This window comes from Aricia agestis, chromosome 9 (assembly GCF_905147365.1).
Source record: "Aricia agestis chromosome 9, ilAriAges1.1, whole genome shotgun sequence".
Lineage (NCBI taxonomy): Eukaryota > Metazoa > Arthropoda > Insecta > Lepidoptera > Lycaenidae > Aricia > Aricia agestis.
In genome coordinates this window covers 5030701-5051307 of record NC_056414.1, presented here as the reverse complement: position 1 = coordinate 5051307, position 20607 = coordinate 5030701, and the positions used below count along the sequence as shown (strand labels likewise).

The 20607-nt window shown below is 36.9% G+C and overlaps 1 protein-coding gene across 2 annotated transcripts in view; it reads left to right on the top strand.

The window, feature by feature from the left end:
• LOC121730383 (putative phosphoenolpyruvate synthase) overlaps nt 1-20607 on the top strand; it is a 40217-nt gene that overhangs the window by 2457 nt on the left and 17153 nt on the right. For both annotated transcript variants that reach the window (XR_006036105.1, XM_042119402.1), the window contains exons 2-13: nt 793-1038; nt 3179-3347; nt 7264-7374; nt 8086-8325; nt 8569-8696; nt 8958-9116; nt 9581-9759; nt 17733-17881; nt 18332-18468; nt 18832-18973; nt 19324-19471; nt 19605-19871. Coding sequence is in view for 1 of the 2 variants with exons in the window: in XM_042119402.1 (XP_041975336.1) it covers nt 793-1038; nt 3179-3347; nt 7264-7374; nt 8086-8325; nt 8569-8696; nt 8958-9116; nt 9581-9759; nt 17733-17881; nt 18332-18468; nt 18832-18973; nt 19324-19471; nt 19605-19871 (2075 nt within the window). In the remaining variant the exon portion in view is untranslated. The remainder of the gene's footprint in view (nt 1-792; nt 1039-3178; nt 3348-7263; nt 7375-8085; nt 8326-8568; nt 8697-8957; nt 9117-9580; nt 9760-17732; nt 17882-18331; nt 18469-18831; nt 18974-19323; nt 19472-19604; nt 19872-20607) is intronic.

Below are 20607 nucleotides of genomic sequence, written 5' to 3'. Positions count from 1 at the left end.
GTCTAAATTATTTTCTAACTACTAATATTAAACTGTGATGTTCAAGTAGGTAATTAATATCAGACAACTCAATAGACAAACAGTAAGCTTCGAACAAACCTACGCGTCAGCCGGGACGCGGTACGCGATACGGGAGCGTCTGCAACGCGAGTCTACGGCCGCCCGTGGCCGCTGGCGGCCGCCGCGGCCGTGATTTCTCAAGCGATACGATATGTATTATAATAATGAATATAAAGTTCAAAATCGCATGACACTCAAATGCTCGCCTCGCCGCTGCCATCCCGGTGTGGCGAGGCCCTCAAGTCAAATTAATTTAATATTATGACACTGTATCAAAACGTAAGATACAAATCAAAAAATCATAAACTGAAGCAGTTTGTATAAAATAATATAAAAAAAGATTTTAAAAAGAAGTCTAGTTATGTACGCTACAAAACACACGTACACGTCTGACACTTGACGCGCACGTACCGCTTTGCCGACGCGAACATCCCGCGTCGCGGTCGCGCAGGTGTGCACAGCGCTATAAGATTACATGGGCAGCGTCTGCCGCGTGATAGACGCTACCGCTTCGCAGTCACTCGTCGCGTAGGTTTGGCTTAAGCCTTAAGTATACAAAGCATACATTATTATTGCATTATCCATTACTATTAGATATAACAATAAATAAATATAGACCGTACAGTTACTAGAAGTGTATATTGTATCGAAGTGCGTACCTATGCGTAAAAATTATAAAAAAGGAGGCTGTTATTTTCTTTACAAATGTCATTGTAATTGCCATGGTTCTAGGATGGAACTACCCGTTGAAACTCCTGGTAGCAAAGTACGCAGTAAAGCGATGGCGGTCGCAACTTCCGACGATGGAATTGAAGGACACTCCATCAACGGAGCTTATGGAAGGTTGGGACGATATTACCATCAAGGCTTCAGCACCGAACGGTGTTACTGTCGTCCTGAGTATCCGCAAACAGTGCAATAGGAGGAATATTGCTGAAGTCACAGTGTTTGTGAAGCTCTCTGATGCTATTTACCAACGTAAGTATTTTAGAATTTCTTGAAAGTATAGTTGCGGAATCAGTATCAGCAATTCCTCTATCTATTGCGTTTTGTCTGTTGACTGCTACACTCGTACGAGAAAATATTTACTCCACCTACCTAGCATACGCCAACGAGATATCTCACTCTACATGTTTTCTCGATGTTTGATGGTTTGTCTCTTCATCTCTATTCACCCTAGCATGACAAACATTTTTTCTCGCGTAGATCTATCATCGAAATAACACATTTTATAGAGTTTGGTCGAGATAATGTCGAGATTTTGACATTATGACACGAGTAACTACTCGTCTCATAATGTCAAAATTTCATTATCTCGAGAGTGAGATATCTCGTTGGCGTATGATATTTTCGTGCGCAAGTAAAAGATGCAGCTGTAGTGAACATTTAAATAAAAGTGCATGAAAAATATTAACCCCCTATATTATAGGGGGTTCAACAATGAATTTACGGTAAATATTCCGTATCGCGCCACCAGCGATTTTAAGGCCGTTTTTTTTTTTACAGTCGCGTTATAATCTGTAATCATCAGAACTAGTATTGTTATGATGGCGCATGACTATTTCTGGCAAAAGAAAGTCGACGGAGCCCGACGGGCTCCTATTTCTGGGTGTTGCGGTCATGGTGAAGACAATACTAATTTTGAAATATTGTCAGTCTCGATTCTATGTATTAAGCTAGATTTGTTAATTTTTAACCTACGACAAAAAAGAGGGGTGTTATAAGTTTGACGTGTCTGTCTGTCTGTCTGTCTGTCTGTCTGTCTGTCTGTCTGTCTGTTTGTCTGTGTGTGTATCTGTCCGTGGCATCGTAGCATCCAAACGGGTGGACCGATTTGGATCTAGTTTTTTTTGTTTGAAAGCTGATATAATCGAGAGTGTTCTTAGCTATAATTCATTATCATCAGCCTGCTCAGTGCTGGACAATCAGGGTTTATCTGGTTCATGAAAGGCCGTTAGCAACTTGTAGTCGTTTGATGGGTTTTATATTTCATTCTAGTTCGTGACATTTGTGAATATACAATACACGTATACACATAATAATGGAAAGTTGACCTGGTGCTGCTGCATCACCTGGTAATCAATAGGATATCCAATTCCTCGCCAACTTAGAGCAGAGGTTTCGTGTTTGGGTTGTGTTCATTTTAATTGCGACAACCAGTAAGAAGTAGATAAGGTATAAACAGTAAATATTTACATGCTGCTGCTGCAGCATCACCTGGATTCTATAGGAACCGAGCTTCGTATGAACCCAAAGTGGAGGTTTCATGATTGGGCTCATATTAACGGCTTCATCGAAAAGGACATTGATAGATGGTAATCATGAGAATATGATTCTGTTGATAGGAATTATTCTGCACTATAACCAACACAAGTTTAAAAAGTATGAAATAAAATTAAATTAAGAAGCCAAAACAACTTTAAAAAGTAATGAAATAACATTTACTGCCTTTAAACTTGTTATGTGAAATCAAACATCTACATTAGCGGTCCCCCGACACACCTTGACAACAATTATGGACTAAAATATTACTTTACACAAGTTAGGAATTATTTGAACTTAAGGATCAATTCACAGCGATCTGAATCGAGATAGGTAACCAGCGACTTGGCGGTTGTAGGTTGTAGTTTACTTGGCGGTCCCCCGACACACCGTGACAACAATTATGGACTAAAATATTACTTTACACAAGTTAGGAATTATTTGAACTTAAAGGCAGTAAATGTTATTTCTTAAAGTTGATTTACTTTTTAAAGTTGATTTGGCGGGGGTTTTTTTAAATTTCTTAATGTTTACAGGAGAATCAATTCCGAATACTTTGAAATTTTTTTTAGCCAGAAATGTCATGCGCCATCATAACAATACTAGTTCTGATGTTTACAGATTAAAACGCGACTAAAAAAAGAAAAGTAGCCGAAACGTCGGGATTTATAAAAGTGCTCCGCGACAAAATCCGTAACATAATGCCTATGAATAAATTTCTTCGATGGTACCTACTACCTACCATCACCATGTAAACACAGCACATGCATCATAATTAAGTAAAATATTTAACAAGACTTTTTTTGTGTCAGAGTTCAGATAAACTTGTGTCACATTATTTATTGTCTACCTCCAGAGCATCCAGAAACAGCTGTATGTATGTGGACCGAGGTGGAGGGCTGCTGGGCCGCCGGCGGACTGAAGATACAGGTGCTAGAACCGAACAACAGACTGAGGATTCTGTACAACGGCCTCCTTACACGAGTTGACGACAACACTACGCAACATCTCACGTTCAATTTCATGTAAGTGTATCTCATAAAGTTAGTATACCTAGTGGAATAAAGCAACAATCTATACGTGGGAGAGCCATGCTTCGGCACGAATGGGCCGGCTCGACCGGAGAAATACCACGTTCACACAGAAAACCGGCGTGAAACAGCGCTTGCGCTGTGTTTCGCCGAGTGAGTGAGTTTACCGGAGGCCTAATCCCCTACCCTATTCCCTTCCCTACCCTCCCCTATTCCCTTCCCTTCCCATCCCTACCCTCCCCTATTACCTTATTCCCTCTTAAAAGGCCGGCAACGCACCTGCAGCTCTTTTGATGCTGCGAGTGTCCATGTGCGACGGAAGTTGCTTTCCATCAGGTGGCCCGTTTGCTCGTTTGCCCCCTTATTTCATAAAAAAAAAATCTCGAGCTATCAAACGAAACCGAAATTGGTTTCATCTGTGTGTAAAAATATGTGTATGTATACACTTAAACAAGCATGATTGAACATGATTTCTATGAGATTAAATTGTCAACGTGCGGCACGTGCCGACTGGACGTCAAACAAAGAGTGCTGCTGTCATGTTTCACACGTCTCTTTTTACAACGCAGTGTAACTGATAGTGACATCTCTCTTGCTCAGGCCTCTGTTTCTCTATTCCGCTAGGTATATTAACTTCATTGTGTATCTACTGTACAGTTTGATTGAAATAAAACTTTTTCTTGTTTTTAACTGACGTAACTGACGTTTCTTACCAAAGTTACTGTTTTATCTATTAATTATGCTATTGTTCAAGTTATTTTTTCTTTATTATAAAATAAAAAAATATATCTTTTTATTCAAAATGGGTATCATGATACACTTTTTGAAAGTCGAACGAAGAAACTACGTTGCCTACCACAGGTTCGGGAACTACCCCGCCGAGAAGAACCGGCGTCGGAAACTCGCACGGGGCCATCTTTTACAAAAAAAATGGAAAATTACAATGTTATGGCTTACAGCTATGTAACAAAAATAAAAGAAAAGTAACCTGCATGGAGCCACCCTATTCCCAAGATGTGCTGTCCTCGAAGAAATCATTGACTTTATAATACGCTTTAGCACTAGGGAATGTTATTATTCGACAAATTTACTATTCGAATAATTCGAATATTTTACAAAAGTTTTCGAATAATTCGAATATTATTCGAATAATTCAAAAATTTTGAAAAATGCTGAAAACTCTGAACAAAAGTAACAAAAAACTTCGTACAACCATGTACAACCTATTTTGTTACTACTACGAAGTAAGCAATTCTAATTTTTACTTTTATCAACATAAATCTTTGTAAATGACATAGTTAATTTTTATCGTTAAACACTTTAAAAAATTATATTTTAAGGCTATAGCTGGGCAATAAAAGAAAGGCTGTAAAATGTAAACCGTTTTCGATCGTAGCACCTTTTACTTTTCTCTTGTGATTATGCTTGAAAGAAGTCAATGGATACAGATCGTTAGCGACTATTACTGACGATACTGAAATCCATGACTAAAAGGAGTTTATAATATCTTCATTTTCATGTCTTTAGGCAAAATCGTTATTTTGCCTAAAACATGCAAATTAATTTATTAGACGTTTCTAAAACATGGTCAACGGCGACGATGAATGGTCGTATACTCATTAGTTAGACTAAAAACTAGGGGTCGCAAACCGGGATCCCGAATTTCGAAAATACCGGGATACCGGGCCAAATTTAGGTCTTAATACCGGTATTCATTTTACGAAAACCGGGATATTCGGTATTTTCGGTTTTAGTAAAATAAATGAAAAACAAGTGATTTAGTGATAGGTAACCATAATTATTAAATAAGTACCCACTTAATACTTAAGTACGTTTCAAAAATATTCGTATTAAGTGGATCTTTTATCAGCCACAGCTTTATACTACTTCAAACACCATATTTTACGTCCCCAAATGCCGAAATTTTCTCGTGTCTATCTCGAAAGCCTCAAGAGCTATGTTCATAACTTCGGATTCATTAACAACTCTTGAACTCATAAAATTCAAATGCTTGCAATTATTATACATATGAGGAGCGCCAAAATTTTTATAACGCTTATCTTAAAAGATTCAATTTTTCAAAACGCCTATCGAAAAAGCAATGATATTCGACCAAAAACAAATGATCCAGTTCCTGAAAACTGATCATGCTGGGAGATCTGTCTGTGACTTTGCCCTTGCGAACGACTTAACACAACTGGTTGCTACGCCTACGCAAATCCCAGATGTAGACGGTCAGAATCCTTCCCTGTTGGACCTTCTGCTGACTTCAAATCCTGATGGCTAGTATCCATGACCGCACCACTTGGTTCATCGGATCATTGCCTTATTAGGAGTTCTGTGCCACTTACGGCGGTATTGCGACAGCGTACTGTTAATTACCGTCGTGTGTGCAAGTTAGCAGACTGGGATGGGATGCGGTTATTTTTTGCATCCCAATGATACCGACGAGCTTTTCATTCCGTCCTCTGTAGTGCCAACCGGTGGCAGATTTCGTCCCTGGTTTGGTTCATCCTCCTAAAAAAGCTCCCCGAGCAGGAGGTTTACCAATCCTGGGCCAATGCAGTGTCTGCTCGGGATTTAAATACCAGTACATATAAAATGGATTACAACCTTGCCTCTAGATCTCTCAAGAGAGAGATCACTCGGGCAAAGAAACAGCACGTCAATAGAATTAGTAAGAGACTCGAGTGCCTCCCCTCGGGAACCCGTGCATTCTGGTCGTTGGCCAAAGCTATTGAAGGGAAAGGTCACTAGCAGTATTTCCGGGCCAAGACGATTTGAAAACCTTCAAGCAGAGAGCGTATTCCCTCTTAAAAGGTCGGCAACGCACCTTCAGCTCTTCTGATGGTGCAAGTGTCCATGGGCGACGGTAGTTGCTTTACCAGGTAACCTGTTTGCTCGTTTGCCCCCTTAATTTAATCTAATAAAGGTCTATAAAAAATCGAAATATTATGTATTTGTAGAAATAAAATAACATTATAAACAAGTATTAATCTCTAGTTCTTTGCTTTACCTATTGGATACCTATAATAACAGTTCATGTTATTTAAAATATCTGAGATCTTAAAAATTTTAGCTTAAATCCCGGAAATATCGAAAATACCGGTATACCGGTATTGGTCTGGAGCCAATACCGAAAATACCGGTTTTGCTTAAATGACCCGGTATTGCGACCCCTACTGAAACAGATTTATATGTTATAATATTAACATTAAAGATGTAGAATATTCATAAATAATATTATTTTTCTGAAATAAACTTAATTATGTTCTTATTCCATGTTAATTTTATGTTTGATAGTATTTTAAACAAAAGTAAAAAATATTTTTACTATTCGAATTATTCGAAAAATAATTTGGCGAATATTCGAATAATAAAATCGTCGAATATTCGAATAAAACGAGTATTCGAATATTCGAATAACATACCCTATTTAGCACACAAACGTTCTTTAACTGCTTTTTTAAATTTGTTTAAAGGTAGATTTTGAACATTTTCTGAGATTTTATTGTATAGGCGTATATTGGCCTTTAAAGGATTTGCTTATTTTGGTTAGTCTGAACATTGGTATTGTTAACTTGTTCTTATTTCTAGGATTTACATTATGATTATCACTTTTCTTTTTGAAAATATTTATGTTCTTTCTAACATATAGGTGCATTAGCCATTATCAGAGTTCCGTATCGGAAAGGTGCGACTCTATTACTGAGTTTTCCCTGTCTTTTCGTCAGTCTGTCGCCGTTTATATTATAAGCGATTCAATAAGCGCTGCTTTTGCTTAGGACCTGCTACCTACCTACCTCCTTTTCCAAATTACTTAGTACATACTTGTTATTTAATAATTGTAAATTAACATTAAAATGTAAGTACAAAATACTCCTCTCCTCTAACCTGATTTTGTTTTTAGTTGGACATCAGCAACGAGTGTGATCCGCCACCCTCACGATTGGAGCGAGAACCTCGCCTCGCAGACCCTGGCCTTGGAGCCGTGGAGGGACACGTTTTGGCCACAAATGCTGTAAGTGTAAAAGCATTGAATTTGAAATTTTGTTCAAGTCTAGATAAATAATGGGTACGTATACACTTACACAAGCATATGCATAAGCAAGCGTCCAGGCTAGATGTCGTGGAGTCGGACCTGCGCGATCTTAAAGTCACAGAGTGGCAAGAAACTGCGCAAGACCGCGACAAGTGGCGCTAACTCGTGTCGGAGGCCAAGATCCACTTTAGTCGCTGAGCCATCGTAAACCTTTACGACTTGGCGATACCTCAGCCTGTATGACTTACTAGTTGCCTAATACATATATAATTGCCACTTGGTTGCACTGAAATCCGTATATCGCACTGGAACCCTACTCTTTTCCAGGATAGTATGGATTGATGCCCAATCTAATTAACTAATAATGGACGCTTCACACCACGTCAGTCTGGACTCTGGCCCCGTGGTAAGTACCTAAAGGACTTGTGTTACAGGTACCAGACAACGGAAATATATTTAATACTTTTATACTATACATATATTTAAGATTTTTTATTATATGATACACATATTTAATACACATCCATGACCCAGGAACTTTGAAAACTTTTTGTTCCGTCGGCGGGATTCGAACCCGCGACCCCCGGCTTAATCTACCAACGCGCTCACCACTGAGCCACAGAGGTCGTCAAATGATGGCAATTAGGCTAAAAAAGCTATTGCTTAGCAAAAAATACATTGTTGGTACAGGAGCAAATGCGACGAAGGCGGCGGCAGTTGGATGCAGTTCGGTGTCGTCCAGGGTAGAGTGAACTCGTACAACGGCGACGGTACACCAGACCGCAGCGAGTACATCCGCGTGCGAGGGGTCAGAGAGAGGTCCTGGTCCCAGCACAGGACTCTCAGACGGTCCATCAACATCGTGGTAGCGGCCCGAGATGGCACCGCTGTGCACATACGCGCGAGCTCCTATAAGAATGATTTTACACAGTAAGTTTTTATTAGTGAATAGGACAGTAATGGAGAGACAGACATTTTTTTACCTAAAATGTTTCAAAACTTTGAATGTCGTTTTCATTGCCATCTAGTATCGAGTAGGGGATTTATGTTGTCTGTGTTCCCCGAGTGGTTCCGCTGGTTGACGCTAGATGGCACTGTGTGTCCGTATCCGTAACACTATGTAGTGATTTATCAAATAAGACGTATTAAGTGGCTAAACTTTTTATCTTACAGGTGTGTTTCAGGATCGGTAAGACTGCCAAATTTCATGGTAAAGCCGTTAGAAGACTGTGATTTGGATATGTCTGACTTCTGTGAGACTCTAGAAATAGTACCGGAGAACTACACTATAAATGTTCATGGTAAGATTTTTTATTGGGTAGGAACTAAGAGGGCTTAACAAAGTGCAGTCTAATTTGCATCATTTTTATACCTAATAACTGTACTGCAAAATATTTTTTTAGGAAGCTTTTAAAAAATGAAAAAATCCATTCTACAAATCAACAGTAAGGCTTACTAGCACAAGTGTTAGCTAAAAGTTTATAGTTCTAAATAAAATATCATGTACCCCTTATTTTTCAGATCAATGACAGAGTAAGCATGATATATAATTTTTTTTTTAGCGTACAAAATAAACTTTAAAATCGAGATGAAGATAAACAAAGATGGCGGTCGAGTGTACCACGGCGCGCCGCATCACTTCGAGGACGTGTTCCGTACCGTGTCAGTTAGCATTAACGGGGAGATTGGCACGGGCGTTCTGTATCTAGGGTATGAGAAAGGTAAGAAGGCTAGTAATCTGGGTTAAAAATCATGTCTTCATTTTAGTAAACAAAAGACAAAGCATTAAATGATAACAAGAATTAACTTTAATCCAGATTACAAGTTAACGCTTTTAAAAAAGGCAATTTGTCCTGAAGTCATTAGTTTTACTGGGAAGCAATAATATAGTTTAACTGCTATGCCTCTGATATACTAAAACATGTGGCGGTAAGGCCGCCTTTTTGCAATATTCCTTACCTTAATGTGCTGTTTTTGTTGTAATATATTGTTTATATGCAAATAAAGAATTTATAAATAAATATGAGCATATGTGCACGCAGTGCAAGTACATGCACGCGCGCACGTTCGCGTACACACAAACACAGACCTACAAAGGTGTACAAAGTTCTTCCTAAGTTTGTGCTGGTAAAGTCTAGAATTTTTGGATGTCTACGAATATTCCTGAGTAATTTCCTTATTCCAGCAAAACGCCAGCCATCAGTATCCATAACCCCCGAGCCAACACTGCGTTGGCTGAGCGCGGCCGAAGCGGGGGCTGTGGGGTACTGCGTCTCGCTGGGTGACCGCGCCGCCGCCTGCACGGACTACGTGGGGGGAAAGGGTGCCTCGCTGGCATTGCTGGCTTCGATACAGGAGAAGGAGGTATAGTTTTGTATAGTGTATTCGCGTTAGGAAGATAGTAAATATTTCGTTTAATAGATTTGAAAATACTAAGGCACTAATTGTTTTAATGCAGGGCCTAGTTTCTTAGGGTTTTTGACAGGAGTTTATCTATGCATTGTTGATTGGTTAATATTCTGATGTTAGCCAATAAATAGTGCAAGTTTATAGATAAACTAGCGGTCGCCTGCGGCTCCGCTCGCGTGGATGTCGCTTACCGCTGCTAAAAGCCTACCCAGGAAAGACTCAGTCAGCAAAATGATTCCCAGGTCAATTCACAGACTCCGACACTAACATCGACGATGTAGTCATTAGGTATCCGCAGGCTGCACACTTGACACTGCACAGATTGCCTTCCTCCTCGTACCCCGGCCCCGCCTTGGTGACGCCCACTATCATATATTATAATTTCGCCATAATTTCAAAACCAAACATCTTTAAATGTTATGTAGTACCATCGAGGAAATTGATTCCTAGGCAGTTGACAGACCAACGTCATTAAGTTGACAGACCAACGTCATTATAGAGGTCAGTGCCAACGTCATTTGGCCGGATCACGTCAATTCAATGTTAATTGTGATCTGTCGGTTGGGTTTGACGCAACGCGACCAAACTACGTAGGTCCCCCATCTGCCTAGGAATCATACAAGTGTTAGCTAAAAGTTTATAGTTCTAAATAAAATATCATGTACCCCTTATTTTTCGGATCAATGACAGAGTAAGCATGATATTTCAACTTCTTTGATAGTACAAAAAAATTCAAGATTTTTAAATAAATAAATGGTTATTGTGCCTCACTCGACATAGGTATAGTGTGTCGCGGACTTTTATTGTACATATTTATAAGGTCTACAATTACTTAGAACATTTTATGGTTCTATCTTTTATTGTTTAGTCAGCGTACGCAAAATAAGTCATTTTACTGGTTGATTTTTTACATCTTGCGTCCGAAAAACCTAAATATCTTACGGAAACCTATCTTTTTCCAAAATATAATTTAGACTATGTTCAGCAGAAATAATATAGGATTCCAATGTTAAAAGAATTTTTCAAATCGGTCCAGTAGTTTCGGAGCCTCTTCATTTCAAACAAACAATCAAAAAATCAAATCTTTCCTCTTTATAATGATAGTGTAGACTACAGGTTAAACCATAGACTTAATATTATATACTGTCGTATAGACCACCTGACAACCCGAAAATGCGTGACCATTTTCGATCTGTCAATGTGTGCGTGTGCTAGTGATGTATATTTTATCATCGATAGTATAGTATTTTGCTATCGATAGTATAGTCCGTTCGAGTTATTTTACCTGAGTTTCTATAAGAAATAAATAATATGCAACTTTGACAGATTTGTATTTCAAATTCAGTCTTTCCACTTTGGCCAACTAAACTAACCAACTGCAACTGACCAACTATTTTTCGTTCCCAACGTTACAACTTTTTAGTTGGTTTGATAGGAATATTTTATTTTTTTGAATTTGTTCCCGTTCACACAACTTTATAATAATTATAATAACTATGAAGTTTGTTGTGTATATAAATGAACTGGCCACTTACTGGCCACTTATAATTATTATTGATAATGGCCGTGTTCTTCGGCGTATTTTTGGACAAACCTTTTATTGCGCATGTCCAAAAGATGTCATGGCAACGCCATAACAAGTTGCTGGTCAAGTCGTAAACAACGTCTTAATTGTTTATACATAATTAAAATAATAAAAGCTAAACATAAATACATAAGCCTAAATTGTCTAACAGCCGCACAAATAATTTATTTAACACCATGATAGTGTTTGATTATTTTATTTTGGAAAATATGGATATGGATCACTTGGAAAAATTTAAAAATTTAATTGTTTTTTTTAATGAAATAAGAGGGCAAACGAGCAAACGGGTCACCTGATGGAAACAACTTCCGTCACCCATGGGCACTCGTAGCATCAGAAGAGATGCAGGTGCCTTGCCGGCCTTTTAAGAGGGAATAGGGTAACAGGGGAGGGTAGGGATGGGAAGGGAAGGGAATAGGGGAAGGTAGGGAAGGGAATAGGGTAGGGGATTGGGCCTCCGGTAAACTCACCCACTCGGTGAAACACAGCGCAAGCGCTGTTTCACGCCGGTTTTCTGTGAGAGCGTGGTATTTATCCGGTCGAGACGGCCCATTCGTGCCGAAGCATGGCTCCCACTGGTTTGTTCATTGCAACGCCACCAACAAATTGTAATTGGGTTAAATGTCAAGTCGTAAACAGTTGTCGTTGCCATGGCATGACATGATTTGGACATGCGCAATAACTAGGTTTTGCAGCGAATGCGCTAAAAATTACGCCGACGAACACGGCCAATGAGTAAATACTTTATGACTTTGACTGAAGTATTGTGTCATTGTTATGTCGACTGAAGTATTGTGTAATTTGGTAAATATCAAACAGAATATATCACTAATTGCTTTGAAAATGATTGAAGTCTGTGAGAAAAACGGAGGAAAAGTTTTTCTATATGAACATTTTCAATATACGAAAGTCCGGAAATTTAAAAGTGGAGCTTTGTATTTAAGGTGCATAAATTATAAGAAATTGAAATGCAACGGAAGCATAACTGTAAAAGTTTCTGTCCTCATACTTTTGCAGTTGGTCCGTTGAGTTGGTTGGAGTGGAAAGAGTCCTTCAACTCCTACCAACTAAACTGACCAACTGTCATCCGTTCAATAGACAGAACGATCAGACAGAAGTTTTTGGCCAATTTTCAAAGCTTAATCCCGATTCCCGCCGATTTATTTTATTAATCAATGGACGTGTTCGTTGGCGTAATTTTTAGCGCATGCGTCGCAAATCCTTTTATTGCGCATGTCCAAAACGTGTCATGTCATGGCAACGCCACGAACAAAGTTGTTTATATATTTAGTTACCTGTCAAGTTAAAACAACATGTATTGTCGTTGCCATGATTTTGACATGGGCAATAAAAGGTTTTTGCAGCGCATGCGCTAAAAAATTACGCCTACGAAGTACGAACACAGTGAAAAGGTAGGTTTTGTTTTTATTAATCTGCATTCAACCAGTAATTGGTTAGTTTAGTTGGTCAAAGTGGAAGGTAGTCATCGAGTTCCATTCTGCACAACCAGTTGGTCTAACTAGTATAGTTTTTTCAAAAATAAAATATGGGATCAACCAGTTGGTTAGATTGGAATTATTCCTTTACCGAGTTCCATTCTGCACAACCAGTTGGTTAGTTTAGTTGGTCAAAGTGGAAAGACTGTTCAAATTAGGTATCATAAATTTTAATTGGAAAAAAAAGGTGACGATTGAAAATGCGTAGCTCGATTTTTATTCGGCGGTATCCGCTTTTCTGACATTTCACTAGATTTAGTTTAGTGAAATGACATATCACTAGATTTGTTTAGTAAGAAGACGAAAGAAACAAGAATATTCGGTATCTACCGCGATTTCGTGATATCCCTAGGGATTTCGGGATATCCCTGATATCTTCTTTTCCCTGCGATATATATGTATATATATATATATATATATATATATATATATATATATATATATATATATATATATATATATACATATATATCGCAGGGAAAAGAAGATATCAGGGATATCCCGAAATCCCTAGGGATATCACGAAATCGCGGTAGATACCGAATATTCTTGTTTCTTACGTCTTCTTACTAAACAAATCTAGTGTTTAGTAAGAAGACGAAAGAAACAAGAATATTCGGTATCTACCGCGATTTCGTGATATCCCTAGGGATTTCGGGATATCCCTGATATCTTCTTTTCCCTGCGATATATATATATATATATATATATATATATATATATATATATATATATATATATATATATATATATATATATATATATATATATATATATATATATATATATATATATATATATATATAAGATTATTTTGATGTATGGAGGAAAACAAGTAAACAATTTTGTTTCTCTGTAAAATAAGAGTTTAATCACTAAAAGTAAAATTATAAACAAACTAAATACAACAATAATATAATAATATCATACCTGTAAAATAAGAGAAACGACAATTACGTTTATTGTTATTCCTCCGATAAAATATTAAAATATTTTTAACACAGATCGTTTCTCTTAAATCATTTTTTTCATTATAATAAAATTGTCAACTTACTTCAAAATCAAATAAATCATACTTTCTCTTTGGAACTTATACCAGCCTACTCTATAACAAGAAACACCTAAGAGGTAAACTTACATCTCCCCCCTTAAGGAGAAAAAAAAAAAAATCCATTTTTTTTACATCACTAAATCTAAAGGCCTACATAAGTCTAATTTAAGTCTAACATAGGTACAGGAATCATTTTAGTCACATGAAATAGGTTTGACTCAGCTTTTCTATGACCTGTATCTATTTCATATATAGAACTCGACACTTTCTTTACAATCCTAAATGGTCCAATATAAACTTCATCTAACTTACATCTATTAAGCCTATTTCCATTCTCAACATAAACTAGATCTCCCACATTAAAATTACAATGCTTCCGATTCTTGTCAAATAATTTCTTGTTGTAATCATGGGACTTTTTTGAATTATCCAAAGCAATTTTTTTGTCATTTATCCAACTCTCACTCGTTAAGTTATTTCTAAATTCCTTTGGTAAAATCATTACTTTTTCTGTTCCATACAAAAGATAAGTTGGAGAGAATCCTGTAACTGTGTGAACAGTCTCATTATATTTTTTAACACACTCCTTAGCTATACTAGCCCAAGCTCTTTTCTTCTCTTCTTCGTTAACTTTGCATCTTATCTTATTCACCAATGTTTGATTCAAACGTTCATTTAAGCCATTAGAAAAAGGGCAGTTTACTGCTGTAAATACCAATGGTATATTTCTGTCACCAAGAAATTTTTTTAATGCAATTGAATTGATTCCTGGATATTGATCGGTCAAAATCATGCCTATTTCTTCCGTTTCCACTATACTAGATAAAAGTCTTATGAAATCATTTGCTGTTTGAGTTTTAGACGTATGAATAAATGCGAATCTACTAAAATGGTCAACTAATAAATGCAAGTATTTTTTTGATGATCTCGAACCTCCAAATCCGCCTATTGTATCAATAGACATAATCTCAAAAGGTCTTGTTGCTGGTCCTAGATGAGACATAGATCCAAATCTTTCATGTCCTCTTGTTTTATTTTTTATGCAAGTTTCACAACTTTTGCAAATCTTTTTAATATTATCTGATAAATTTCTTATAAAATAAAATTTACCAATCATCTTTTGCATTTGGTTGATTCCAATATGACACATATTTTCATGAACATCTTTCAAAAAAGTTAAACTTAATTCTTTTGATAAAATTATTTTATCTCTTTTTCCAACCCTTTTGAAGTACACATTATGTTTATTTATTAACTTATCTTTTTGTTCTTGTACTTCCTTATTAATTTCTTGATCTTTCAATATGTCTTCAATGCTTATAAGATTGACAACTCTTAGTTGTTCATCAGTGTTTTCATCTGAATTCAACACTGGATTTCTACTTAAACAGTCTGCCTCTAAATTATTTTTCCCAGGAGAATAAACTACATTAAATTCGTACTGTGATAGGTAATAGGTAAGATCCCCTAATTCTTCGTCCGTTCTTGATTTTAAATTCATATTTTCCAAAGGTTTGTGGTCCGAAAAAACAGTAAATGGTCTTCCTATTAGCCAATATTGCCAAAAAACCACCGCCTCTTTTATCGCCAACAATTCCAAATAAATAGCTTTCTTTTTCTTCTGCGTTTCCGTCAATTTCTTCGAAAAATATGCTACAGTTTTTTCTTGTCCATCTGGCTGTATCTGTTTTAAGACTGCACCAACTCCTTCTATGGATGCATCTGTATAAATGTGTATAGGTAAATTTCTGTCATATATCTCTAATATTGGTTTAGAGCATAATAGATTTTTTATAGTGTCAAAAGATTTTTGGCATTCATTGGACCAAACAAATTTTTGGCCTTTCCTTAACAATTTATGCAAGGGGTCCAATATAATAGCCTTTCTTGGTATGTATTCATGGTAGAAATTTATTTTACCAAGAAACTGTCTAATGTTTTTTTGATTTTTAGGAGTAGGAAAGTTTTGTACGGAAATAATATTATCTTTTAAAGGCTGCACTGAATTATTTTGAATGATATGTCCCAGATATTTGACAGAATTTGAGGCAAAAGTGCATTTTGTAAATTTTAACCTGAATCCTTCCTTTTTTATAGCTTCTAATAACTGTCTTAAGTGATTAATATGGCTATCAAAATCCTCGGAGAAGATCAAGATATCGTCAATGTAATTAACGGTAAATTCGTTGAGTTTATATTTTCTTAATATGTTGCTCAACACTCTTTGAAATATTGCTGAAGACGTTTTTAAACCAAAGGGAAGACATGTCCACTGGTAGTGGCCTTCTTGAGTTACAAACCCTGTTTTCTTTCTGTCTTCTATTCTTAAAGGAATAGACCAAAATGCTGAATTTACATCTAGGGTCGTGAAAAATTTGCAATTTCTTGTTTTTATTACTAGATCTTCAATTAACGGGAAAGGTTGAGCTTGTGGTACTACAATTTTATTTAAGTCTCTAAAATCGATACATAATCTTGTTTTCTTATTGTCTTCTTTTTTATATGCTAATGTAACTGGCGCTGCAAATGGACTGTAGGATTCTTCTATTAGCTTATTATCAAGTAATTTTGCTATCTGCTGTTCTATCTCCTTCTTATCCTCCATCGTGCATCTGTAAGGTCTCTTACTGCAGTATTTCTCTACTGTTAAGTCAATTCTAGCTTCATATCCATTTACAGTGCCTATGTCATACTTGTCTTTAGCAAAAACTGACTTGTAGTCATCAATTAATTTATTTATTTTATATTTTTCACCATCTTCTAAATGATCTACTTTCATTTCAATATCATCTTCTTTGACATGTTCATTAAAGTTTATTTTTATATTTTCTGTAATTCCATCGTTACATATTTCTCTTTTCATACTGACATCTCCATTTTCTATCATATTATTCTTGTTCTCACAATTATATTTCTTTTGAATAATCGTTAAATTTTCAGTTTGAATCAATCCAAACTTTTTTATCATATCCAAACCAATGAGAAAATCATGTTTGAAATTCTTTTCATCAATGACGTAAACATCCACGTCTTTTTCTACTTCAAAAATCTTAATTCTTAATCTAGTCAAACCAGTTGCTTTTTGATTATTTTGATGTATGGAGGAAAACAAGTAAACAATTTTGTTTCTCTGTAAAATAAGAGTTTAATCACTAAAAGTAAAATTATAAACAAACTAAATACAACAATAATATAATAATATCATACCTGTAAAATAAGAGAAACGACAATTACGTTTATTGTTATTCCTCCGATAAAATATTAAAATATTTTTAACACAGATCGTTTCTCTTAAATCATTTTTTTCATTATAATAAAATTGTCAACTTACTTCAAAATCAAATAAATCATACTTTCTCTTTGGAACTTATACCAGCCTACTCTATAACAAGAAACACCTAAGAGGTAAACTTACATATATATATATATATATATATATATATATATATATATATATATATATATATATATATATATATATATATTATGAACCGATTTTCAATTTTTTTCTTTTGTTGTACATTGTATTGTTCCGAGTAGATATCATTCCATAAAGGATTTTCTTCTCTCTCGCACTCTTTGTTGGTCTTTAGCATTATAGGTTTATGGGTTAAACCCTCTTAAACCGTGCATAAGAATATTATCTGCATTTTTCTACTCGCCTCATATAATGTGTATTGTCTTCTTGTAATTAGTAAACTGAAAACGGACTTTATGGGTTATAGGAGAATTTAAAATGTTTTAGCATTTTTATGTTATCTAACCCGAATTCACTATAGAACTATAACGCTTTCAGGGTTACAAAGTACCGCCAGGGTTCTGTCTAACTGTTCACGCCTTTAAGAAGCAATTAAAATTAAACCCGAAGATAAAAGAAGCTATAGCGGCGATTGAAGCAGCTAACGAAAATTATGAAGAGTCCAATTTTAAGGACAAGTGCCAGAAGTAAGTAACAATGTGATTTAGGATTTTTTCGCACATCATTAATTATTATTAAAAGCATAAGAAAATTAAATTCTATATAAATTGATGAGTCTTTAACGTTGTTAGTGGCGGCCGAAAAGGAAGATCTTCTGACCGAGAGAGATAGCATGCTCGGTCAGGCCGAAGCCCACTGACGTCATTTCAGACGTTGTATATATCTTGCCGTTCTCCGAAACTTCGATAGCGCGATGCAGGATTGTTAGGCGAATTGTGGGTACCGCCACAAGTCATTTAAAGTTAGAACGTCTCAAATATAGTTACTGTTTTTAATCGATAACAATATCAACGCCATCTATTCGCAGCACATCAAACTGAACATGATCAAGAATTGAGACACGATGCGATTCTTTCTGCTACATATTATTATGTAGTACTAAATCAAAATTTTATTTTATGTATATTTTATAATAGTGCTGTAGATTTGATCGTCTCGACGGAAATAGCTTCTGACGTGAAAGCGGATATTCTGTCTCATCTCGCTGAGTTGCGGAGACAGGCGGCAGAACAGGGCTTCGGACCGGAACTGCGGTTCGCTGTGAGATCTTCAGGTATGTAATAAAGTATCTCGCAATATCAAAATTGAAAACTGACTTGATCGAGAGTATTCTTATTTCTTAGTAACACTTCATAATAATTATAAGCCTGCTAAAGGCTGGAAAATTAAATAAATTTGATCAAGAACATTTGTTAAAATTAAATATTTCATGCAAGGTTATTCCAGTGATTTAAACGGTTTCGTATTTTGTATTTTTATTCCTGAGTCCTGACACTATTTAGTTACGCATTAGAGTTTTGAATCGGTGCGTGTTCTTAAATAGGTGTCATATTTGCGTGTGCGTGTTCTAAAAAAAAGTAATATAGGTGTCACATTTGCTATCAGCCTTTTACATGACATGTGTATGACCTTACAGCGGTGGGCGAGGACAGCGAGGCGCTATCAGCAGCAGGTCAGAACGACACAATACTGGGGTGTGTCAGTGACGATGATGTACTGAGCGGGGCGGTGCGCTGCTGGGCCTCCATGTTCGCCTTCACCAGCGCCTGCTATAGACGGTACATACATATAATAGCGCGCTGCTCTATTTGTAATATGATACAGGTCAGAATGACACAGTTCTCGTTGTTCTGGCGTATCAGCAAGCTGTAAGGCTGTTTACACACACGCAGCTGCAGCAGCGGCACCGCCGCGGTGCCGCCGCGGCGGCAATAGGTACTCATCCTTGCATTTCTATGGGCCCTTACACTCGGCGCCGCAGCGGCAGCGGCACGGTATCGCCGCTGCTGCGGCGGCGCCGTGTGTAAGGGCAAATAGAAACACAAGGATGAGTAATGTAGCGGCACCGTGTGTAAACAGCCTAACGTGTAACGTATTTCTTTTGTGGTAATAAGCTTGTAATTTGCAGTCAAAACGGCGCGGCCTGTCTGTGCGGCGGCGGTGTAGTCGTACAGGTGATGTGTGCGGGGCGCGCGGCCGGCGTGATGTTCACGCGGCACCCCGAGCGCGGTCACCCCGGGCGGGTGCTCGTTACAGCTAACTACGGCTTGGGAGAGGTGAGATAGATGATTCTAGATCTGTATATACAGACATGGTGTGCCGTTTTGACTGTATATACAGTATAGACTGTATATACAATGTATAGACAAAAGCTTGATAACGCTTTCTAACCTCATTGAATTTTTACAGAGTGTAGTATCGGGCGCAGTGGAACCGGACACATACATAGTGCGTCGTGGACCTAACGATGATCTGGAAGTAGCGTCCATACAGCTCGGCTCTAAAGCCCAAAGGGTGGTCACATCTGGCAACACCGTGGAGTTTGAGGACGTACCCGCAGCGGAGAGAACTAAGCCGTGTCTGTCCGTCACTGAGGTGCTGAAGCTGGCGAGACTCGGAGTGAGACAGGAGATGTTCTGGGGCGCCGGCCGGGATATCGAGTGGGCTATTACTGATGTGAGTATAACGTTTAAAAGTTTAAGAACTAGTAGTTTAAGAACTCTTTAGTAGAAGTCTTGACAGTTTCGACGGAAAACTTACAATAATTATAGTTTGTGCGTTTTATGATGATATGCGTGACATATTATAATTGACAATAGTAGGGAAGATACCTAAAAAAATTAATCGATAATTTAAAAATATCGAATCACTTCGTAAAGGAGTTGCAATCGAAATTATCGATTTTGTACTGACGTTTCAGAGTGGCGCCGGCGATTTAAAATGGCCGCCCTTTTTATCGATTTGATTTCGATTCAACAGTGTCAATCTCTATTGGCATAAGTTCCGTTTCATGCATATGACATTTTTCAAATATTATTTTCGTAACAATAATTTTTACTCCTGTTTTCACAGTTAATATTTATAATTTTATGTTAATAAGTTAGCATTTAGCAACTTTTCATTTTTATTCATTTACAATTATAGAAAACATTTGTTTTTGTAGATGGAATATAATTTATTACATTTTGATTTTTTTGTTTTCTTGTTAAAAAAACTCGTAGCAAGGAATATGAGAACTGTCACCCATATCATCTTAAAACGCACAAACTATAAATATGTCTAGGATTAGACGGACACGTGCCATTGTTGCTTTAGAACTCGTTTATGAAGTGCTTGTCAAATAGACGCTAAAACATACAACAACTCAATAACGAAAATTACAAGTACTATGAAACGCCAAGGTAGCTGCCAA